The sequence below is a fragment of the Phoca vitulina genome, unplaced genomic scaffold (genome assembly GCF_004348235.1).
Source record: "Phoca vitulina isolate PV1807 unplaced genomic scaffold, GSC_HSeal_1.0 scaffold3, whole genome shotgun sequence".
Classification (NCBI taxonomy): Eukaryota; Metazoa; Chordata; class Mammalia; order Carnivora; family Phocidae; genus Phoca; species Phoca vitulina.
In genome coordinates this window covers 50,323,526-50,349,374 of record NW_022589706.1, presented here as the reverse complement: position 1 = coordinate 50,349,374, position 25,849 = coordinate 50,323,526, and the positions used below count along the sequence as shown (strand labels likewise).

At 37.4% G+C, this 25,849-nt stretch overlaps 1 protein-coding gene across 1 annotated transcript in view; it reads left to right on the top strand.

Annotated features, from left to right (window-relative positions):
- The first annotated feature begins 2,059 nt into the window (after positions 1–2,059).
- LOC116628089 (sulfotransferase family cytosolic 1B member 1) overlaps positions 2,060–25,849 on the top strand; it is a 34,687-nt gene continuing 10,897 nt past the window's right edge. The window contains exons 1-6 of the mRNA XM_032398193.1: positions 2,060–2,109; positions 8,156–8,342; positions 8,864–8,992; positions 19,270–19,367; positions 21,544–21,670; positions 22,567–22,661. Of these exons, the coding sequence (XP_032254084.1) occupies positions 8,195–8,342; positions 8,864–8,992; positions 19,270–19,367; positions 21,544–21,670; positions 22,567–22,661 (597 nt within the window). The 5' untranslated portion in view covers positions 2,060–2,109; positions 8,156–8,194. The remainder of the gene's footprint in view (positions 2,110–8,155; positions 8,343–8,863; positions 8,993–19,269; positions 19,368–21,543; positions 21,671–22,566; positions 22,662–25,849) is intronic.

Genomic DNA, 25,849 nt, shown 5'->3' with positions numbered 1-25,849 from the left:
AGATTAAGCACCACATTGGACTCTGCCCTGGACATGGAGCCTGCTTGAGATTCTCTCTCTCTCTCTCCCCTTCTGCCCCTCCTCTCTCTCATAAATAAATAAATAAATAATAAATAAGTTAAGATAGTAAATTTTATATGATGTGTATTTTCCTACAATTAAAGCTAAAAAAGATGGCATTCTCCATCCCAATGGAACAATGGAGGCACAGAGAGGTTGAAATGGTGGCCTTATTCACAAAACTGGTGGATTACTGAGCTGGAGATTTAAAGCCCAGGGAGTCTGGGTCTGTAGACCATCCTCTTGCTCCTCCCACTGCTTTCCATGTGCCTGATGTCGTTTTCCATAGCTTCACTAATTGCAGCTGGGATAGTGCCATCAGCTATTTCACCTATAAGTTCATTTAAGAAATGAAGGTACAATTCCTGTAATTCCTGAGGTATAATTCCACAGCTCTCTAAGTTTTGCCTGATTCCAGGCAGTCTAGATATCCATTATTATCTTGCCTATGTAGTTGGTTTTTAACTAACAGCAAAAATTCATTTTCAATCATGGATCTGTACACCTAATTGAAAGTAAAATGACATGAGCATTTGTTTTTGGTGGTCCACTGCTGCACGTGGAAGAACTGTGTTGATCCTGTATCTTTGGAACGTGTCATTTGATTACATGAAGCTTGGCAGGAAGGGAAGGTGATTTGTGGGAGTCAGTGGCTTTATGCACAATGTGTGTCATCAAAAGGAAAAATAAAATCCTAACCTTAGTTTAGAGTCACAAAATCATACAAAAATGGACAAACTAGCTCAGAGAACATCTCAGAAAAATCAACAGTTCAGGATCCCTAATCAAAGAGAGCCAGATTAGCATCACTACGCTCAGTCTCGATGTTCTCCAGATTTGTGAACCTGATGCACCATACCCCATGCACATAAACATTTTTTCTCTCTGTTCTTTCACACACTCCTACCCTCCACACAAACCAAAAATGAAACAACACCAGCTCTCAGAGAAAACTAGGAATTCGTTGGCAACATGTTTTAAAGACACAAACACGTTTTTAAAATGTCCTTAAAGATCTGTAAGTAAAATGGAGGGTCTTAAAGAACATGCTAGTTTCCTTCTGGGCTTTTCTGTATTTGCCAGCTCTGCACAGGTATGATCTCCACGGCAAGGGCTGGGCAAGCGCTGCGTACAGATAGTGGGATCTGTCTTGTTAAGGGCCCTCACCTAAAGGATTGATGCTGCAACTAGACCGTAAGAGGATCTCACAGGGTGGCTGAAATAACAGGGGTAGAGAACAGGAGCATATTTCTGGGGCAAAGTTTCTTCCCCTCCACACACAAGCTTGTTGTTTAATCCTTCTTTGTGTATATGTGACTCAGCTTACAAAAAAAATAAAAACAACAACAACAAAACAACATACTGAGAGGTTGTAGAAATGATTAGAGTGACAGAAACCATCAGTTCTACCCTGTTTCCACTTGCTGAAATGGAAATTGTTTAGTATTATCTTTAGTAAATGTTTGTATATATTTGCCCTTTCCGTGACATTGGAAACCTCGGTTTCTTCCGGATGAACACACACACACACACACACACACAAACACACACAGACACACTCACACACAATGACTTTTTATCATGATCAAAGTTATTAGAAGACATTCCTACAAACTGCAGAGAAGCAACAGGCTTCCGTACACGGATGCTTCAGATCCTTCCCCTAGGCATTTCTCTCAGACCCTTTGAAACCCTGGGGAAACCTTCAAGTCCAGGCCCTCTGACTGTGCTTGCCTCTGGCCACCACCCTGATCCATTTCCTTCTCAGGCCTTCCCGGCTGCAGCAGCTGTTGAAACAGCAGTGCTGCCTCTGTGTGCATGTATGTGTGGATGGGTCAACCTTTTTATATCTTAACTGCCTGTAAAGTCACTGACTACTACCTTCAGATCAAATCCGGAACTGACTTTTCTCCCGGAGACAGAAGTGAGCCTCCCAGTCTCCCCCCGCCCTGCCCTCCTGGGACTACCACCACCTCCATCCCAGGGTTCTTGTCAGCACCAATACCACTGGCTGAAAATGAAAACTGAAAGCGGAGACTAAAGCGTGAGGTAAAATCTGCTTTTTAAAATCTCTTTTCTTGAAGTTTTTGTCTGGCATCTGCAGAGCATTTTGGGCTTCTGCAGTGATTTCTGCTTTGAACACATGCTTGCAATTTAAATACTTTTGCCTAATTCCAATTTTCCCACAGGAAACTCGGTATTGTTGTTTATGCTGTGCACAATCTATCAGGCTTTCCGTGATCACTTTTATTTTTCTAGGTTCAACTGGACTCTTCTGAAGCATGCCAGTATTGGGGGTTTTCGTATGAAACTGTAAGCCTCATAAAGGAATAAAGCTGGACTTTATTAGAGTGAAATAAATGGAAGAAATATTCTTTTCTCATTAAAAGAACCATTCAATTTTATTTTTTAATTTATTTTTATAATTTTTTAAAAGATTTTATTTATTTATTTGAGAGAGAGGGAAAGAAAGAGAGAGAGAGAGAGCACAAGCAGGGCCAGGGGCAGAGGGAGAAACAGACTCCCCACTGAGCGGGGAGACAGACATGGGGCTCGATCCCAGGATGCTGGGATCATGACCTGAGCCGAAAGCAGACACCTAACCCACTGAGCCATCCAGGTGCCCCAACCATTAGGTTTTAATGTCAGATATCTCGGTTAGTTTCTCCTAAGAGGGGTGTTGTTTTTCATTTTTCTCTTTTTTTATCATTGATCTTTTTAGAAGCCAATTCTAGACATTGTAATTTTCAGCCTATCACTCAACTAGGAAGACCTGTGGTGTCATGTAGGCTCTCATATATAACCACATAAAATTCTAAGTTTTTGGTAGGATTTAAAAGATTTTTATAAACTAATTTTTATGATTTTAGAAGTCACTCTTCAGGGTATCTGGTTCAGTGACATTCGTTATGTTATGTCTTCCAGCCTTACCCCCTGCATCCATCTTCCCGTGTGATTCTGAACTCATCATCATCCATGGGTCACAACAAGAAGTGCAATTCAGGACTACTAGTCTCAGATTCCTAAATTGGTTACACCCACTTCCCAGATGTGACTAGGATGTATTCAGAATCAGCTGCCTTACTTTCATTTTGTTACTCATATCCATGCTTCTCTGACAACATTTTTGCAGCATGAAAAGCTTGAGGTGTTTGTCAGAGGAAGTTTGCTTTGTCAAAGTAAAATTTCCTTACAAAGTGTGAACACCCTGATTTGGATGAGAGAAGATCACAGACACTTCGACTCTGGTGCAGGCCTACCCACAGTAGATTTGTGATATGACCAAGTGCTCAGAACTGGGGAAACTCATCTATTTCTGGTTGCCACTCACTTGTCATGTGTCTTTGAGCAGACTCTCTGAACTTGTTCCTTAATCTCATCCACAAAATGGAAGTAAGACTTATCATCAGGGTGGGTAGCACAGTCAATACCATTTATTTTCTAGAAGACGTTAATTCATTTTGATAAATCATTTATATACACCCTATAGAGAGTAGATGAAAAGTGGCTTAAAGTCATACTTCCCATTTTTCTTGAGCATGCTAATTACTTGGGGACTTTGTTAAGATATAAATTCTGATTCTGGTTTGGGGCCTGAGATGTTGCATTTCTAACAAGCTCTCAGGTAATGCCAATAGCACATGGTGCTTGTACATGAACTGTATTTGAATAGCAATAGTGAATTGATTATATAAATATAAAACAATAGTACAAATAAATCAAAATTAATAAAGAAATGAAAAAGGATGAGTGAAGACATGAATGGACCCAGGAATGATGTTATAAATGTATAAAATAATGTTAACCCCCCACTAAGTGGGGAACAAATTTGTCCACATGATTTGTAGCAGATAGTATAAAAATGGGAACTGTGTCCTCAATATTTATTTGCTTTCCCCTAATAATCTGTATGTATAATAAGAGTTGGTTAGTGCAATTATACCACTACTAAATTTTATATTCTGGAGCCAAAGAAGAAAAAGAGAGCCTCACTTATTTTCCTCAATTAAAAAAAAAAAAAGCATCCAAATGATATTTGGGATCAATATTTACCCTTATATAATCTGGGAAGAAACAATTAGCTAAGAAATTAGTAGAACAAAATGTTTCAAGGAAAACTGTTTCATTTATTGTATGTAACTCAGGTCTAATACCCAAATATACTATGTTGACTTCTGCTGTCACTCATTCTTATATATGTATATTCAAACTGGGAAGTAACACTATCCCCAAGATCTTAGAAGATTCTGAGTGGGACATGCAGGTTCAATCATTCACTCTTTCAGTTCATTCAACATCTGCTTCATTCCAACTACAGAGCTTACAGACTTAATTTCACTTCTTTGCACTTCCTGCTTCTGCTGGGTTCCTGACCAACCATATTATTTATTCCTTTCCTGAGGCTGCTGACATATTCCACAGTAACTCATGCTGGAGAATTTCTTCTACTGGACTCTGCCCCTTCACTAACAAGGGACTGCGAAGGCAACCAGACATTTACTACAAAATAGAAGATAATTAAGAAGCTTACAGAAGGCAACAATTTAATATGGAATTCTTAATATAATTTTCCTAAAATGCCCTGGCCACTCAGCTTTCATCAGCATTTCACCTCAGGATCTTGCCTTCTCTAAATTTATGTGTGTCTACCCATGCATCTGCTTTTCCATCAATATACTCTTCTTCAGGTCTCTGAAGGACCCAGCTCTTTTACTTTATGAGGAGTAATAAAGATGCAAAATTCTAACTATTTTTACTGTTTTTCTCACATAAGATGACATATGTTTAAAGACAAACCCATGATTTAATAACAACTTTTCCTGGGGAAACAAAAAGACACATTTTTGTGTGCATACCTATTAACTATAAGATATAAAATTATGATATATAATGCATGCCTTACAATGTAAAATGAAGAAATCTTTGTCCAGATTTCTCTCTTCTAGACTGTTTTTTAGGGGGTGTGTGGAAGAGTTGCCTCTAAAACATCAGGCTGTTGTATTAACAAGGTTTTCCTAATAAAAAACATACCTCTTTCTATACAAACTTATTTTAGGGATAACAGTTTAAGCAGCAGCTAGCTTTTAAATTAGGGATTTTGTTTGTAGCTCCCATTATACAAGTAAATATTGAGAGCTTAATAAGTACAGTCACTGTTTAAAGTACCATCAAGGAATTTTGGAATCACCAAATTACTTACAAAATATTTACGTGATAAAACCTCTGGCTGGCAATCTTTGAAGTCCAGTTATAGTTATTTTACTAGCAGCAATAAGAGTTCATCTAAGATATTGTATAATTCAGATGGTTATTAATTAAAACGCTATTCATATGTAGTATATATTACGTATTATTGTTGATTGACAGATTCTCTGAAATAAATGGAACAATAGATTATGAAGGATCTTATAACTTCTACATTTTACATTTCCATCTATTTCTAGGATGTTTACATTCTGTGTGTGTGGAGGGAGAGTTGTAAAATCAGGAACAGTGGTTAAAGCAGTTAGAGTTTCACTTACAAAGTTCAGTGGAGATGAAGTGGAAAAAATAAACAATGAATAGCTCTCCGTGATGGCCAATTTTATGTGTCAACTTGATTGGGCCACAGGGAACCCAGATATTTGGTCAAACATTATTCTAGGTTTGTGAGGGTATTTCTGAATGAAATTAACATTTAAATTAGTAGACTGAATAAAGCAGATTGCCTTTTCTAATGAGAATGGGCCTTATCCAATCAGTTGAAAGCCTGAATAGAACAAAAAGGCTGACCTTCCTGGGAATGGGGGAGAATTCATCCTGTCTGACTGTCTTAGATGAGACATCAGTTTTTTTCTGCCTTCACACTCAAACTGAAGAGTTGGTTGTTCTTGGGTCTCAAACTTGCTGGCCTTCAGATTAGAACTAAACATTAGCAATCCTGGGTTTCCAGTTTGCCATCTACAGATCCGGGGAATTTTCAGTCTTCATAATTGCATGAGCCAATTCTTCATAATAATTTCTCTCCAAACATATATATAATATTGGTTCTGTTTCTCTAGAGAACAGAGAATAATAATGTAGTCTCCTCCCAGGACTCAAAAATTTTGGAAGATTTAGAAGAGCAATGAGATTCTAATTCAGAGTTAGTATTATTAGTATGCTTAAGATTAGAATAGTTACTAATCAAAGAGTTTGCAAAGCAATTTTTATTATATATACATATGTACATTATAATATAATGTATATAATGTACACATGTACATTATATATGTATATATAAAGAGATTTATTATACCTAATTGGTTTATGTAGTTTTACAGGCAGGCAAATTGGAGATCCAGCAAGATAAGTTGGCAAGTTGGAGACCCAGCACAGCTGATGATTTAGTTCCAGTCTGAGACTAAAGGCCTAAGAACCAGGAGAGCTGATGGTGTTTTAGTTTGAAAGCTGTCAGGTACAAGACTCAGGAAAAGTCAATGTTTTAGTACCACTGTGAAGACAGGAAAAAGCCTGATGTCAATTCAAAGATTGTTAGGCAAGACGCATTCTCTCTTATTTGGGGGATGGTCAGCCTTTTTGTTCTATCCAGGCCTTTAACTTTAAGAAGGGCAATCGGCTTTAGTCAGTATACCAATTTAAATATTAATGTCATCCAAAAAACACTCTCACAGAAATACTCAGAATAATATTTAAGCAAATATCTGGGTATCTCATGGTGCAGTCAAGTCTATCCATAAAATTAACCATTGTAGTTTCTAAGCGAGATGGAGTAACAGGAACTAGATTTACTGTTTTGCATGAAGGAACCAAATGAAAGATAGTGGATAGGAAACAAACAAACAAAAATTGAACCATATGATTTACCCAGATTACTGCCTTGAAGGAACTCCCAGGCCACACTTCAAGGAGACGATAGCAGACACCCAATAAAAAAATATCAAGCATGCAAAGAGGCAGAAAAAAAGAAACCATAATTTAAAAAAATTATTCAATTGAAAGCAACCTAGAACTAACATGATGTTAGAATTAGCAAATAAAGGCCTTAAAACAGTCACTATAACTGTATTCAATATGCATCAAAAGTTGAGACAATAAAAATATAATCATTTCCAAAATGATATTCTAGAGGTGGAAACTACATCTGAGGTAAAAATGCAATAGGTGGGATTAACATCAGATTACACATTGCAGAAGGAAAGGTTAGTGAACATGAAGGCATAGCAATAGATGTTATTCAAAATGAAACATAAAGGGAGAAAAAGATTGTTAAAAATGAATAAAGCATCAGTGAGCTATGAATAACTGTATGTGACCTGGGGTCTCAGAAGGAAAGAGAAAAATTATTTGAAGAAATGATTGTAAACCCACAATTCCAAGAAGCTCAATAAATCTGAAACATACACACACACACAAAACTTGTGAAAATGACCACACCAAGGCACATCATAATTCCATTGCTCAAAATCAGTGATATAGAAAAAAAGAAAATCTTAGTCACAGGAATATAAGGCCCAGCATAGAGAATATAATCAGTGATATTATAATAATGTTGTACAGTGACAGATGGTAGCTACACCTCTGAGGAACATAGCTAAGTATAGAGAAGCTGAATCACTATGTTGTACACCTGAAATAATGCAACATTGTGTGTCAACTACACTAAAAAAAAAATTTAAAAAGAAAATCTTAGAAGCAGACAGATAAAACACATGTGTTACGTACAGAAGAACAAAGGTAAGAAAGAATGGATTTCCTAAAAAGAAAAATGAGGTACAACTAAAGTGTAAAGATGAGTGGAAGTTTCATTTTGCTTTAAGTCCAGATAATTCTTAGCATATTTCTGTAAAATCTGATTTTCAATTCTAAGATGTGTAGTTTCATTTCTGTAAAAAGCTTCCAGTAAAGACCTTTGTACTGCTTGTCACTGAGCCAGTTGCTGCACTTGCAATCTACAACTTCATAAACACAAAAATGCCCTTTGTATTTAGATCTCTGCGTGCTGAGTGTTAAAGGTCAATTTCACTTTATATCAAGTAACAGTGTCTTAAGAATAGCATTAGTTATTCAGCTTCTGATTTTGATCTTCTTTATTTTCCCATGATTGGATTGTCAGAAAATATTCTATGAAGTATTTGTACAACCTGGTACAAAAATGATTTCCCCAAAAGATCTCCTGAGAAAAAATCTGAAGATCATTCATGGCTATCCCCTGACCTACGCTTTTGCAAACAACTGGGAAAGGATTGAAGAGTTCCACAGCAGGCCAGATGACATTGTGATAGCCACTTACCCCAAATCAGGTGAGTTTTGTGGACTGACAGATGCAGATCTGGCTTCAGTCTTTGTTCCTTGAAAATCAGCTTCTCTCTCTAAAATCATTATCATCCTACATAAAATTAATATTCCTATCAGTCAGTCTAGCCGTGTACTTTTGAGTTAATTTAAAATGAGCATTTGGGGGCGCCTGGGTGGCTCAGTTGGTTAAGCGACTGCCTTCGGCTCAGGTCATGATCCTGGAGTCCTGAGATCGAGTCCCACATCAGGCTCCCTGCTCAGCAGGGAGTCTGCTTCTCCCTCTGACCCTCCTCCCTCTCATGCTCTCTGTCTCTCATCATCTCTCTCGCAAATAAATAAAATCTTAAAAAATAATAATAATAATAATAAATAAATAAATAAAAATAAAATGAGCATTTGGGGCACAGAAAGGGAAATTGCAGAATTAAGTTTCTAATAGAATGTATTAAGATGGCAGACTACCTGTAGGGACTTTTGCCCCCAGATTCAAGTGATGGTTACAAAAAAATGTTGTCTTTCACTACAGGTACCACTTGGGTTAGTGAAATTGTGGACATGGTTCTAAATAATGGAGATATTGAAAAATGTAAGCGGGATGTTATAACAGTTAAAGTTCCAATGTTGGAAATGGCCATCCCTGGACTAAGAACTTCAGGTAATTTTAAACTACTTGAGAATTATAATTTTTAATATTATTATTTTTTAAATTTTTATTATTTTTTTAAATTCAAAACCAGATTTTCTTTTTAATTTAATTTCAGTTAGCCAACATTAGTTCTCGATGTAGTGTTCAATGATTCATTAGTTGCTTATAACACCCGGTGCTCATCACATCACATGCCCTCCTTAACACCCATCACCTAATTCCCCCAACCCATACCCACTTCCCCTCCAGCAGTCCTGTTTGTTTCCCCGAGTCAAGAGTCTCTCATGGTTTGTCTCCCTCTCTGATTTCCTCCCATTCAGTTTTCCCTCCCTTCCCCTATCATCCTCTGCAATACTTCTTATATTCAACGTATGAGTGAAACCATACGATAATTGTCTTTCTCTGATTGACTTATTTCACTTAGCATAATACCCTCCAGTTCCATCCATGTCAATGTAAATGATAGGTATTCATCCCCTCTGACGGCTGAGTAATATTCCATTGTATATATGAACCACATCTTCTTTATCCATTCATCTGTTGAAGGACATCTCGGCTACTTCCACAGTTTGGCTATTGTGGACATTGCTGCTATGAACATTGGGGTGCATATGGCCCGTCTTTTCACTACATCTGTATCTTTGGGGTAAATATCTAGTAGTGCAATTGCTGGGTTGTAGAGTAGCTCTATTTTCAACTTCTTGAGTTGTCTCAAGAAGATTGCCTAATTTGTTGGCGTATACTTGCTCATAATATGTTCTTAAAATTGTATTTCCTTGGTGTTGGTTGTGATCTCTCCCCTTTCATTCATGATTTTACTAATTTGGGTCCTTTCTCTTTTCTTTTGGATAAGTCTGGCCAGAGGTTTATCGATCTGTTTTCCAGAGTGGCTGCACCAGCTCGCATTCCCACCAACAGTGTAAGGGGGTTCCCCTTTCTCCACATCCTTGCCAACATTTGTTGTTCCCTGTCTTATTAATTTTAGCTGTTCTAAATGGTGTAAGGTGGTATCTCATTGTGGTTTTGATTTGTATTTCCCTGATGACAAGTGATGTGGAGCATTTTTTCAAGTGTCTATTGGCCATTTGGATGTCTTCTTTGGAGAAGTATCTGTTCATGTCTTCTGCCTGTTTCTTGACTGGATTATTTGTTTTGTGGATGTTGAGTTTGATAAGTTCTTTATAGATCTTGGATACCAGACCTTTACCTGTAATGTCATTTGCAAACATCTCCTCCCATTCCATAGGTTGCCTTTTAGTTTTATTGACTGTTTCCTTTGCCATGCAGAAGTGTTTAATCTTAAGTCCCAATAGTTCATTTTTGCCCTTGCTTTCCTTGCCTTTGGTGATGTTTCTAGGAAGAAGTTGCTGTGGCTGAGGTCGAAGAGGTTGTTGCCTGTGTTCTCCTCAAGGATTTTGATGGATTCCTGTCTCACATTTAGGTCTTTCATCCATTTTGAGTCTATTTTTGTGTGTGGTATAAGGAAGTGGTTCAGTTTCATTCTTCTGCATATGGCTGTCCAATTTTCCCAGCGTCATTTATTGAAGAAACTGTCTTTTTTCCATTGGATATTCTTTCCTGCTTTGTCAAAGATTAGTTGACCATAGAGTTGAGTGTGTAGATTGTTCTGGGCAGCATAGACATTTTCACAATGTTTATTCTTCCAATCCATGATCATGGAATGTTTTTCCATCTCTTTGTGTCTTCCTCAATTTCTTTCATAAGTGTTCTGTAGTTTCTAGAGTACAGATGCTTTCCCTCTTTGGTTAGGTTTATTCCTAGGTATCTTATGGTTTTTGGTGCAATTGTAAATGGGATCGATTCCTTAATTTTTCTTTCTTCTGTCACTTTGTTAGTGTATAAAAATGCAACTGATTTCTGTGCATTGATTTTTTTATCCTGCCATGTTGCTGAGTTCCTGTATGAGTTCTAGCAATTTTGGAGTGAAGTGTTTTGGGTTTTCCAAATAAAGTATCATGAAATCATCAAAGAACGAGAGTTTGACTTCTTCTTTGCAAATTTGAATGCCTTTTATTTCTTTTTGTTAGATGATTGCTGAGGTCAGGACTTCTAGTACTATGTTGAACAAAAGTGGTGAGAGTGGGCATCCCTGTCGTGTTCCTGATCTTAAGGGAAAAGCTATCAGTTTTTCCCCACTGAGAATGACATTTGCTGTGGGCTTTTCATAGATGGTTTTTATGATATTGAGGTGTGTTCCCTTTATCCCTATGCTTTGAAGAGTTTTAATCAAGAAAGGATGCTGTATTTTGTCAAATGCTTTTTCTGTATCAATTGAGAGGATGATATGGTTCTTTTTTCTTTTATTAATGTGATCTATCATGTTGATTGATTTGTGAATGTTGAACCACCTTTGCAGTCCAGGAATAAATCCCACTTGGTCGTGATGAATAATCCTGTTAATTGGATTGGATCCCCTTGGCTAGTATCTTGGTGAGAATTTTTGCATCCATCAGGGATATTGGTCTGTAATTCTCCTTTTTGTTGAGGGTATTTGTCTGGTTTGGGGATTAAGGTAATGCTGGCCTCATAGAACAAGTTTGGAAGTTTTCCTTCCATTTCTATTTTTTGAAACAGCTTCAGTGAAATAGGTATTAGTTCTTCCTTAAATGTTTGGTAGAGTTCCCCTGGGAAGCCATCTGGCCCTGGACTCTTGTTTTTCGGGAGGTTTTTGATTACTGCTTCAATTTCCTTGCTGGTTATTGGTCTGTCAGTTTTTCTACCTCTTCCTGTTTCAGTCTTGGTAGTTTACAAATTTCCAGGAATGCATCCATTTCTTCCAGATTGCCTAATTTGTTGGTGTATACTTGCTCATAATATGTTCTTAAAATTGTATTTCCTTGGTGTTGGTTATGATCTCTCCCCTTTCATTCATGATTTTACTAATTTGGGTCCTTTCTCTTTTCTTTTGGGTAAGTCTGGCCAGAGGTTTATCGATCTTATTAATTCTTTCAAAGAACCAGCTTCTAGTTGTGTTGATCTGTTCTACTATTTTTCTGGTTTCTATTTCATTGATTTCTGCTCTAATCTTCATTATTTCTCTTCTCCTGCTGGGTTTAGGCTTTATTTCCTGCTCTTTCTCAGAGTCCTTTAGGTGTAAGGGTAGCTTGTGTTTTGGGATTTTTTTAAGTTTTCAGAGTGGCTTGTAATTCAATGTCCTTCCCTTAGGACTGCCTTTGCTGTATCCCAGAGGTTTTGAACTGATGTGTTTTCATTCTCATTAGTTTCCATGAATTTTTTAAGTTCTTCTTTAATTTCCTGGTTGACCCATTCATTCTTTAGTAGGATGATCTTTAATCTCCAAGTGCTAGAGTTCCTTCCAAATTTCCTCTTATGATTGAGTCCAAGTTTCAAAGCATTGTGGTCTGAAAATATGCAGGGAATAATCTCAGTCTTTTGGTATTGGTTGAGAACTGATTTGTGAACCAGTATGTGATCTATTCTGGAGAAAGTTCCATGTGCACTGGAGAAGAATGAGTATTCTGTTGTTTTAGGATGGAGTGTTCTGTCTACCTCTGTGAAGTCCATCTGGTCCAGCATGTCATTCAAAGCCCTTGTTTCTTTGTTGATCTGCTTAGATGATCTGTCCATTGCTGTGAGTGGGATGTTGAAGTCCCTACTATTAATGTATTATTATCAAAGTGTTTCTTTATTTTGGTTATTAATTGGTTTATATGATTGGCTTCTCCCATGTTGGGGGCATAAATATTTACAATTGTTAGATCTTCGTGTTGGATAGAACCTTTAAAGATGATATAGTGTACCTCTACATCTCTTACTACAGGGTTTGGTTTAAAGTCTAATTTGTCTGATATGAGGATTGCTACCCCAGCTTTCTTTTGAGGTCCATTAGTGTGGTAAATAGTTCTCCACCACCTCACTTTCAGTCTGGAGGTGTCTTTATATCTAAAATGAGTCTCTTGTAGACAGCATATGGATGGATCTTGCTTTTTTATCCAACCTGATACCCCGTGTCTTTTGATTGGAGCATTTAGCCTATTTACATTCAGAGTAACCATTGAAAGATATGAATTTAGTGCCATTGTATTGCTTGTAAAGTCCCTGTTTTGTAGTTTGTCTCTGTTTCTTTCTGGTCTATGTTACTCTCGGGGTCCATCTTCACTTACAGTATCCCCCTTAATATCTCTTGTATGGCTGGATTGGTGGTCACATCTTCTTTCAGTTTCTGTCTGTCTTGGAAGCTCTTTGTCTCTCCTTCCATTCTGAATGGCAGCCTTGCTGGATAAAGTATTCTTGGCTGCATGTTCTTCTCATTTAGTATCCTGAGTATATCAACCCATCTCTTTCTGGCCTGCCAAGTTTCTGTGTATAAGTCTGATGTTATTCTGATGTTCCTGCCTCCATATGTAAGGAACCTCCTCTCCCAAGCTGCTCTCAGGATAGCTTCTTTTTCTCTAAAATTTGCAAGCTTCACTATTATATATCGGGGTATTGATCTATTTTTATTGATTTTGGGAGGGGTCCTCTGCCTCTTGGACATGAATGCTTGTTTCCTTCCCCAGATTAGGGAAATTCTCAGCTATGAGAATTATATATACTACATACATACCTATGAGAATCAAATATGCCTTCTGGCACCCCACCCCCTCAGGCACCCCAATAATTCTAAGTTTTTTTTCTTTTCAGGTCATCATTAAATTCTTGAAGACTTCCTTCATGAGCTCTGAGTTTTCTCTCTCTTTTTCCTCAACTTTCTTCCTTTCCATCAGCCTGTCCTCTGGAACACTTATTCTCTCTTCTGCCTCATTTACTCTAGCTGTTAGAGCATCCAATTTAGACTGCATCTCAGTTATAGCATTTTTAAGTTTGGCCTGATTAGATCTCATTTCTGCCCTTAGAGATTCTCTACCATCATTTATGCTTTTTTCAAGCCTAGCTATTAACTGTATAATTGCTATCCTGAATTCCATCTCTGACATCTTACTTATATCCATATCTATTATCTCTATGCCAGAGAACATTGCCTCTGGTTCTTTCTTTTGTTGTGAATTTCTCCTTCTAGTCATTTTGCCCATGCCTAGGATAAGTGAGTGAGCAAAGTCCAAAAAAACCATGACCCAAGCAAAATATACCCTAGACAAATCTGAAGTGGTTGGAAACCACAACAGAAAAGCAAACTAAACCAAACCAAACCAAACCAAACCAAAACAAAACAAAAAAAAAGGAAGTGGGGAGAGAGACTATAATCTCATAGGGTGGACAAAGCAGGGTGATCCACTTGTTCCTTATTGAATATTGATCTGTGTGTTAGACACTACATCCCAAAATTGCAAAGAAAGCAAAACTTATATATATACAAATAAAATTGAATAGAGTGGAAAAAAAAGACTAAAATGAAGCATATATCTATAAAATGTAGATGTAAAAGATAAAAGTTAAAAAGTGACTTAAAAACATAAGTTGGTAAAATAAGAATCTAGTTGAAATGGGAAAAAGGTAAAAAAAAGAAATGGAAAATTTTAGACTGAAAGATAAACGAATTGTGAGAAAACACAGGGAGATTAATATACTATTTTCCCCGGGTACTGGAATTTTACAGTCTTGTGGGATCCATAAACTTGTCCACCTTTCTTCCAGTCTGTTTTCTGGGGGAGGGGCCTGCTGTGCTGCTCTTCAGGTGTCTTTGCCTTGGCAGAGTTGCCCCATCCCTTGCCAGGGGGCTGGGCTCAGTGTAAGCTGGTCCTCTGTGTGGCTTTTGTCCCTGGAGGCTTTCTGCCCCTCTTTAGAGGATCAGAGTAAAAATGGCCATGCCCAGATCTCTGGCTCAGAGCTGAAAGATCGTGTTCCCACTTCTTCAATAAACCCTCTGGGACAAACAGTTCTTACTTTTGTGTGTGCCAAACTCTGCAGACTCTTGTGGTACAAGCCCACTGTAATCCACCCTGCCACACCAGAGGGAGTCCCAGGGACCTGCGAGCATCACTACCTTTTGGGACTGTGAGCGGTTGCAGGCTTGTACATGTACCCTGTCCCTGCTCCCAGGCCATGGCTGGGTGTCGCCCTACTGTCCTTTCTGGGGCCACCGCCACCCTGAGAGCTGTTGCCCAGTTGTGGGCGCAGCCATTTCACCCCTCCCAGGAAATGGTAAATGGCCTGTGAGTCCCAGTCCTTTTCAGAGTGTGCAGGCAGAGAGCGGTCACCCGACTGGCCCTGCTCAGGGCTTATGGTGACCTGAGCTGAAAGTCCCCTCCTGGGCTCGCTGACCATAACCAGTTTCCCTGCTCCACTGCTTGGGCCATCTACTGGTTCAGGCACCCCTGTTCGTTCTGTCATCTGGAATTCTGAGACCACAATGACCTACCTAGAATTCTGCCCTTTTTATCCCTTGAGCCCCTTTCAGAAAGGGATGTCTCTCACTGGAGCAGATTTCTAAGGGTTCGATTTTGTGGTCCAGTATTATATCACTTTCCTGTAACCAGCTTATGGAGGCTCCCTTCCTGCTCCATTTATCTTCCAATATCTCCCCATAGATTCATGACTCCATACCTCCTACCTTGCAAAAAGCAGTTGCTTTTCTACTTGTAGAGTTCTAGATATATTTTCTTACATCTCAGGCTGAATTTGTGGGTGTTCAGAATGGTTTGATAGATATCCAACTAAATTCAAGGGACCAGATGAAACGAGGTCCCCTACTCTTCTGCTATCTTGCCTCCTCCTTATATTATTTATATAGCACATTAATTATTGTATTTGTGATTTACATTCAAAGAAAATGGAGTGAACTTGGTAACATAAAATGGAAGTTTGTAAGCAGTACAATCACCAAGATGTATAGAGAAACTGTAGTTTAATTCATTGTATATCCAAGTATGATGACCTAAGATGAAAGAGTTTTGTTGTAGAAAATAACTAAAAATTTGGTTAATAACTTAAAAAATGTTCCTTATTTTTTATTGACTTTTGTTGTATAGAATGTGGTAGATTAGATTAATAAGTTCCTAGTTTAGGACATTGCTGTAGTTAAGTAAGTAAAGAAGTACCAACACCTCTCAAACATAAAATTTATTATTAATACAATTCATATTTCATTCCACAAATATTTATTGAGTGCTTCCAAAGAATTATGCACTGTGCTATGGGCTAGATATAAAATGATTAGTAAATTCAATGATTAATAAATTCAAGGAGTTTGCAGTAATATCATGCCATTAAATAAGTAAATAAACTAATAATATGTGAATATTTTTAGGCTCATGTACCCAAAGAATAGGGAACAACAAGAGAGTTTACTTTAGATTGGATATTTAGGGATATCTACTCTGAATTGAGATGTAGAGCTATGTACATAGTTGGAGAAAACATATTTCATGAAGGTGAGTATTAGGTATGAAGGCTTAGATACAGAAAGACCCTGGTGTAGTCTAGGAACCAAACAACAATAATGAAAGGGGAAAAGTGAGATAAAAAAACAACTGGAGACTAGACAGGGACAGATCATGTAGGGCGTGTAGTTTTCAAGAACTATTCAGTGATCTAAGAGAGAATCAGGAGTGTGGTGTCCGGTAGGCAAGTGAGAAGGGCTCAAGGAGTGAGACCTAGCCTTCAAATGCTGCTGGAAACCTGGGATAAGAAGACAGAAGTATGGTGGTGAATGTTATTTCAATTTAAAGAGCAGAATCTAAATTCCCTTTCCTACCAGAGCTATTTACTTCCATAGGCAGAGAAGAACCAGCTGAGAGGGTGTCATTCCTTCCATGTGGTTGCCTGAAGTCAGAGCAAATGATGAATCTTGGAGCTAAAATAATTATTCTGGGATAAGCAAACAAAGTGAGTGCAAGAATGAGATAAGACTCCAGAGCCATTAAAAAAGTAGGAAATGAAAAAGTGATAGAATCAAAGTAATTGGGGTGGGGGAGTCAGGGATGACTGGTGGGAAATGGGGGTTAAAGGTGCAGAGTGAGGCTGTGTAGCATCACCAGAGAGCGAGTAAGTGAGAGTCAGCAGGTAAAAGAGGGTAAATTGTCACTTAGATTTACTCTGGAGCCTGAATATGAATGTGTGTAATGTTATTACATATTCCTAACATTCATATTTGTGCAATAAAGGGTTGATTTAAAGACCTTACATGGAAAAACAATTACAACCTAGAGTTTGGGTAATCTTTCAGTGAAGTTGAGGGAATGAAGAGGAGCAACAGATAAGGGGAAAACGTCATTAAAAAAATGTAAAAGTTCATGTCATGGGCATTGAGGAATAGCGGGTTGTGGAAGATGATGATTTCTCATTTCTATGCTGGATAAAGTGGCTGTAGTTACCAGGTTAGTAGTAGCATAATAAAATACTTGGTGGAATTTTATAGGTGTATAATTAATGTTTCCAGATAAAACTGAAGATACCCAATTAAATTTGAAATTCAGATAAATAGCTATTTTACTTAGCATAAGTATATCCCAAATATTACATGGAAGATACTTACACTAAAAGGTATCTGTTGTTATCTGAAATTCAAATTTAACCAGGATTTTTTTTTCCCCAAAGATTTTATTTATTTGATATAGAGAGAGAGACAGCTAGAGAGGGAACAAAAGCAGGGGGAGTGGGAGAGGGAGAAGCAGGCTCCCGGCTGAGCAAGGAGCCTGATGCGGGGCTCGATCCCAGGATCCAGGCGCCCCTTAACTAGGATTCTTGATCTTTATTTCCTAAGTCAGTCAACCCTATCCCCATTAAAATTAAGAGATTCTTCCTAATACAACTGCATACTAATATAACTATGTGCTATGCATTGTTCTCTACAGAACATTCAAATTGAGCTACATCCTGGCTCTTGGGGAATCTCCATTCTAGTGTGTGTGTTTGGGGGTGGGGACGGGGAAGAAGCATGGGAGCTGACAACAAACAAAGAAGTAAATAGACTGAAACAAAAATAAGCATTACATAGAATATTTTTTTTTAAAGATTTTATTTATTTATTTGACAGAGAGAGACACAGCGAGAGAGGGAACACAAGCAGGGGGAGTGGGAGAGGGAGAAGCAGGCTTCCTGCGGAGCAGGGAGCCCAACGAGGGGCCGATCCCAGGGTCCTGGGATCGTGACCTGAGCCGAAGGCAGACGCTTAACGACTGAGCCACCCAGGCACCCCTACATAGAATATTTTAATAAAAGGATGTTTTAATAGAGATTGAGTGGCTTTTTAGCATATGTAATAACTTTTTGTAAACGAATGAAGCTTAAGATTGTTTTAAATGAGTGAGTCAGATGCAATTTTGAGCAGGTGTGCCTTTGTATGCAAAAGGTGGGAAGGTAATGTAGGATTAACAGGTAATCTAGAGGTTAGACTGGATATTAAGTAATATTGTGAAAAAAATGCGTAGGACTCTAAGATTTATTGGATATGAAATCTGAAGGAGATTTTAGGTGTTGATGACTCTATAGGATATGACATCTTTAAAAGATATATCTGGGGTATGATAAAGGCCACTGAATGCATTAAAAGAATAGTTAAATTAAAAGGGTTTGCCCCACTCTTCCTAGTCTATGTCAGGAATTCTGAGTGTGCCTTTATCCCAGAAGTGCCTTCAGACTGACCAAGCCACTTATTTGTGAGATCCAAGCCCCTAGGATCATCCTAGCTCTGACTAGACAAAATAAATGGATATTTTCTGTCTCAGGGAAGTTGACAAACCCCTTATCCAATGACTTGATTTGAAACCAAATTCTCCCACATATTAGTTGTGTGTCTTTGGTGAGTTCAGCTAACACCTAAAAATTACACAACATTTTCATTTTGCATGTATGTACATTTGACACATAGAGGAAATAATGAAAAAATGCAGGTGCAACAGCTGATGCTCTCCAAATGTAACACGTCTATACCATAATAGCAGATGCAAAACAATAGCTGATATGAGAATTGGTAGTTATCCATATCGCTTTGAGAAACAGAAACTATTTTCATAATGATTTATAATAATGCAAGGTATGATAAAACTCCAAATTGCTAAAGCTGATATTACTACCCTTCATTTTGGAGGTAGAAAAAGTGAAACACAGAGACTAGCATACTTTCAAATGTCTCACAATGAGTAAGTGACAGACTTAGGATTTGAACCCAAGGAGGCTAAACTCACAACTATGCCCTTAACCATTATGCAATATTGCCTCTGAGAATCCAGATAATACCTGTGATTTGTTCAAAATTTAGCAGCATTATATTCTGCTCGAAAATATTTTAAATGGTCAGAGAAAATCAGGAAATGCAAGCTCCTTGAAGGCTCTAATGTATTAAAATAAAACTAAAATTTTCCCAGGAATAGAACAATTAGAGAAGAATCCATCACCGCGACTTGTGAAGACGCATCTACCAATTGATCTCCTTCCTAAGTCTTTCTGGGAGAACAACTGCAAGGTATACTCTACACTGCAAGTCATTTTTTTAAAAGATTTTATTTATTATTTATTTATTTATTTATTTATTTATTTATTTATTTATTTGATAGAAAGAGACACAGTGAGAGAAGGAACACAAGCAGGGGGAGTGGGAGAGGGAGAAGCAGGCTTCCCGCAGAGCAGGGAGCCCGATGCGGGGCTCAATCCCAGGACCCTGAGATCATGACCTTCAGGACCCTGAGATCATGACCTGAGCCAAACGCAGACGCTTAATGACTGAGCCACCCAGTTGCCCCTGCAAGTCATTTTTTAATGTGACCCTATCCCTTTAGTCATGCACATAGTAAATAATTGCTCAAATGTTTTGTTTGATACCATGAGAACTGAGCTACATAAGAAAGTGCTTCAATTAAAAAATATATATATTTCAGTCTAAACCTACATAATCAAGTTTGCCAAAGGTATGTAGCAACAGGATCCCCATCTCAGCACAATATTGCTACTATTATTCCCCAGCTATCCCTAGATATTCTATCCTTCTCTGAAAACTCAACATAAGGATGTCAGTTCTTATTTGATTATTTGGTAATATTCTCCAGTGAAATATTTGTGCCTGGATATTTGCTTCTGGGGAAATTTGAAATTTGAAATTCAATTTCTTCAATCTTTGTGGGACTATTCTGATTGTTTATTTCAACTTAACTGACTTTTGCTAGTTTGTGATTGTGAGGAATTCTAAGTTTTGGAATTTTGTAATGAAAAGTGTTTCATAATTCTCTTCATTTTTTAAAGATTTTATTTACTTATTTGAGTAAGAGACAGCAAGGGGGGAGGGGCAAAGGGAGAGGGAGAAGCAAACTCCCCGCTGAACAGGAAGCCTGACGTAGGACTAGATCCCAGGACCCTGGGATCATGACCTAAGATGAAGGCAGACGCTTAACTGACTGAGCCACCCAGGTGCCCCCATAATTCTCTTCTTATTCTTTCTTTGAACAGACTGTATTTTTTACAGCAATTTTATTTTTAGAGCAATTTTAGGTTCACAGCAAAATTGAGTGGAAGGCAGAGATTTCCCAAATATCCCCTGCCCCTATACCTACATAGCTACCTATTATCAACATCCCCCACCAGAGTGGTGCATTTATTACAACTGATGAACCTACTTTGACACATCATAATCACCTAAAGTTCATAGTTTACATTAGGGTTCCCTCTTGGTGGTGTACATTCAATGGATTTGGACAAATGTATAATGACATATATATACCATTATAGCATCCTACAGTGTAATTTTGCTGCCCTAAAAATCTTCTGTACTCCACCAATTCATCCCCCTCACCTCCTAACCTGGCAACCACTGATCTTTTTTATTGTCTCCATAGTTTTCATGGAGGCAATAAAAAATACATAGACCTATGTATAGAAGGTCTAACTATATGACCTTCTGTCATATGGTATGTAGCTTTTTCAAATTGCATTCTTTTACTTAGCAATATGAATTTGAGGTTCTTCCATGCCTTTTCATGGCTTGACAGCTCATTTCATTTTAGTACTGAATAATATTCCATTGTCTGGATGTATCCCAGTTTATTCATTCACCTACTGAAGGACATCTTGTTTCCTTCCACGTTTTGGCAATTATGAATAAAGCTGCTCTATACATCCACTTGCAGTTTTTTGTGTGGACCTTATTTTTCAACTTTGGATAAATACCAAGCATTGCGATTGCCAGATTGTAGGTAAAACTATGTTTAGCTTTGTAAGAAACTGCCAAAATGTCTTCCAAAGTAACAGTACCGTTTTTGCAATCTCACCAGCGATGAATGAGAGCTCCTGTTGCTCAACATCCTCACCAGGATTTGGTGCCAGTTTTCTGGATATTGGTCATTCTAATAAGTATAGAGTGGTGTCTCATTGTTGCTTTAATTTTCACTTCCCTGATGACATGTGATATGGAGCATCTTTTCATACTCATTATAATTTTAATGGCTATAAGATTTGTTGTGATACTTCCTGTTTTTTTCTTGATGTTAGTTGTGTCTTCTTTTTTGTTAGTCTTGCTAGATGTTTATCAAGTTTGTTCATTTTTTTAAAAAAAGAGACAGCTTTTTGTTTCATTAATTTTCTCTAATTTTTCCTGTTTTTAATTTCATGGATTTTAAATCCATGTGCTTTTCTTCTTTTTTTCCCCACAGATGATTTATCTGGCTCGAAATGCCAAGGATGTTGCAGTCTCATATTACCATTTTGACTTAATGAATAATTTGGAACCTGTCCCTGGTCCCTGGGAAGAGTATCTGGAGAGATTCATGACTGGAAATGGTAGGTAGCCCTGGGCTTGAAATCAATAAGTACTTTTCCTTTTTAATAATATTAATAACTATTACTGGTGTGACTTTTCCTATAAAAATATTTACTTTTCCAAGCTAGTAAAAAGTACATTTAAATAGCATTAAAAAATTAGATTAACTTAATATTTTACTATGATATCAATATATAAATTTGGTATTTAACATTGGCTTGATGAGAATATTCTCAAATGTTTTTTCAGTTGCTAGAAATCTATTCTCAGTTCCAGTTACAATGGGAATTGTTCAACTTGCCCAAACTGAGCTGAAGGCAGACGCCCAACAACTGAGCCACCCAGGCGCCCCTGCCCAAATCTTCAGTTAGATTTGTTATACATATATTTATAGTATTTAGACAAATAGTTAATATGAGTAGTAGAATGGTTTCCTTCCATGTGAGGCCAAGTAAAACCCATACGGAGGCCAATGTATTGGAATGCTTCCTTTGTACTTTATATTGTTTTAATCTTACTGTACATCCATAAATGGCAAATTATATATATATATATATATATATATATATATATATATTTAAAGATTTTATCCATTTATTTGACAGAGAGAAAGAGACAGGGAGAGAGGGAACACAAGCAGGGGATGTGTAGAAGGAGAAATAGGCTTTCCGCTGAGCAGGGAGCCCGATGCAGGGCTCGAACCCAGGACCCTGGGATCATGACCTGAGTGGAAGGCAGACGCTTAACGACTGAGCCACCCAGGTGCCCCAGATTATATATATTTTTAATTGGTCTTATATATTCAGTTCCCTTGGTTACTGAATTCCACAGAATATTTGTACTATTTGATTTATTGTTTAGAAACAAACCTTTAATTTGATGAAAGCTTATGGTAAGACTGTTTCTCTGGTTTTAGTGGCTTATGGTTCTTGGTTTAATCATGTTAAGAGTTGGTGGAAGAAAAAGGAAGAACACCCAATACTTTTCTTGTTCTATGAAGATATGAAAGAGGTAAAATCATAGAAATTCATTCTGGATAATTCCCCCATTACATCCTGGGGTAAAGGGTTAATATATATTTTCAACTTAATCTATGGAGTTAAAAAAAAAAAAAGATGTGATTATATTGCCTCTTTATCATGCCTGCTTACCCAAATCTTGCTAAGATCATTAGTGACTTCTAATGGTGAAATCCATGACATTTTTATCTTCTTATACTTTTTAAACATTGTGTTTATTGTGAGCACCTTCTCTTGTTGAAATTCTTTCCTACATTTAATAGGTTATCACGCTCTCTTGGCTTTCCTGTGGATCTCCGTCTGTCACTTAGCTTTCTTTATAAGCTGTTTGCTACATTTTGGTGATCATACCCCATGCCTACTGTTGCCAAAACTCTTTATGTCCTAATGATCCCCCCAAAACTTCATTTTAACTTCTACCCTAATTCAGACACATGCTTTTATTAAAATGACCCTTAAATTTAACATGTTCAAAACTAAACTCATCTTGTTTCTCTGACTCCAACATTTAATCCTTTTCTTCTTTTATTCTCTCTTGGTTAATGTTGTTATTTGTCCATTAATTTTCTTTTTTTCTCTAAATTTTTATTTAAATTCCAGTTAGTTGACATGCAGTGTTATATTTGTTTCAGGTATAGAATTTAGTGACTCATCACTTACATACATGTCCATTAATTTTCAAAATTTGAAAATACATCGTCCTCATTGACTTCCATATAGTGGATGTGGTTCCACTATATTGTGAACATCCCATTGGTTCACATGCCCTACCTATTATAACTTTCAAATCCCTTTCCTTTACTTTCTTACTATCTCCCTCTTAGTTTGGGGACTCATGAGCATTCATCTAGTTTCCTGTATGAACTAGTATCAGTTCAAATATTGCTGCAAAGTTCCAGGCCTAGTCTGAGGCCATTTTACTCAAATTAGGCAAACACACACACACACACACACACACACACCCTGAGAAATATGTGGAAACCAAGTTCCTCTATTTGAAGAAGATTGGACTTACAAATGAGGGTACATTTTAGACTTTCAGATTCATGATGTAAGGTACAATATCTACCATTCTTGAAACTACATTCACAGTACAGAATATAGCACCTTACACACATAGGGGCTCATAGAATCACTTGTATGAATAATTGATTGCTTGAATGAATAAATAAATGAATGAGCAATAATAACAAACATCTTAGAGACATCAATCTTCCTTTGCATAGCAAAAATCATGTTCCATGTAAAATTTCTCTTGATCCAAGTATTTCTGAAAAACCCCCAGGGTATTCTCACATCTCACACTTTTAACAAAAAGAGTCCTCTGAATTTTTCTGCTGTGCCTCGGCTGTCACCTTCCATCACACTTGTTTGCAACTCTTAGAGAATCTATCGTTAAAACTTAACTATTGCCCATTTATACAGGGCTTGAGGCAATTAATTTCCAATTTGCTGGCAATATGCAGCTGTGAAACTGAAGTGGTTTTATGAAAACACTTTTAAAAAGTGGTGATATCCCTTGAGTATTTGATTAGCCAAAGTCATGAATTCTTTATAAGGAGAAAATTGTCCTTCTGTACTCTTTCCTTACTTTCTGGACACCAGAGTAGCACTTAATAACTTTATGAAAAGAGCAATTTTAGCTTCTAAATATAGTCTCTTTTCTCCATAGGATGGGGAAATACACTTTCTGGGCCAGGCTGGTGTCCACATTCTGAGTCCAACATCATGCTGCCCCCCACAGGACACTCTTGTGTCAACCATTTCTCTCCTTATTCAGCTAAAATGCGTTATTCAAATACACTCATTCATACTGATTTACAGTCTGGCCCAATCAGCTTTATAAGCATATCTAGATCTTTTGAATCCCACTCAAACCTGTACATTCATCATACTTAATAGATGGTCTTTTTCTCCCGTCATACAGTCATTTTTAGACAATGTTATATAAAGAAGTTTAACAACAATAGAACAAAATTATAGTTACATATCAATAATAAAATTCAAATAAAAGTCTAATAATTGACATTGGTTTATGAGCTTCTGCATAAATTCTCAATCAATGAGGTGAAAAAGAAATACAGCAGGAGATTCAGTAGGTACCAGCACTCTGCTTTCACTTCTACTGCAACATAAACTAACACTCATTGATACTTTGGAGGTGGCCAGATTATTCTCCAAACGCTTTGAATCCCTAATAGAAATTGCTGTCTATTTGCCTATCCATCTGTGGTTTTCCTACTACCATTATTAACTTTTCTTTTGGCCTTTTTCCCACTATCATCATTTCTGACCTTTTACTTATTCCAAGCACTCACACCCCTTAATTGGTCATCTCATTCTACTCTCATCAAGGTCTGAGACATAATATATTGCCAGAACTTCCCTTGTAAGGAACTCCCTGCCAAAACATATACACGTGTATACAATGAACACACACACACAGTTAATGACCTATTATTAAATGCTGTGGCTTCCCTGCATAAGAGATAAAGTCCAAATCCTTCAGTGGGACATCCAAGGATTTTCTCATTTCTACCCCAATTTATCTTTCCAATTTTATAGCCTCTCTTATTCCTATGAACAACTCAAACCTAACTTCAACCACTTTGCTTTTTTTTTCCTCCCTTCAAAACATTATGAGACCCTATACCACCAAGAATTTTGACTATTTTCTCGACTAGAAATTCGCTCTCCAACACCTCAGCAGACCACACATCATGGTAAATTATGACTCATCTTTTTCAACTCAGCTTGGATATCACCTTCTCAAAATATTTCTAGACGTATCCATATAGAGTTTAGTTTAGCTTCCTAAAAGTTATAAATATTAAATTTATGTCATTAGAATCTGGAAAATGATTCATTTCTTAGATTTTGCTCTTTGTATCTCCAATAGTTAATGAGTAACTTAATGCACGTTCATTGGAGTTTTTTTTAAGATTTTATTTATGTATTTATTTATTATGTATTTATTTATTTATTTATTTACTTGAGAGAGAGAGAAAGAAAGAGTGTGAGCAGAAGGATAGGCAAAGGGAAAGGGAGAGAGAGTCTCAAGCAGACTCCGCACTGAGTGTGGAGCTTGACTTGTAGCTCAATCTCATGACCCTGAGGTCATGACCTGAGTTGAAACCAAGAGTTGGATGCTCAACTGACTGCACCACCCAGGTGCCTCTG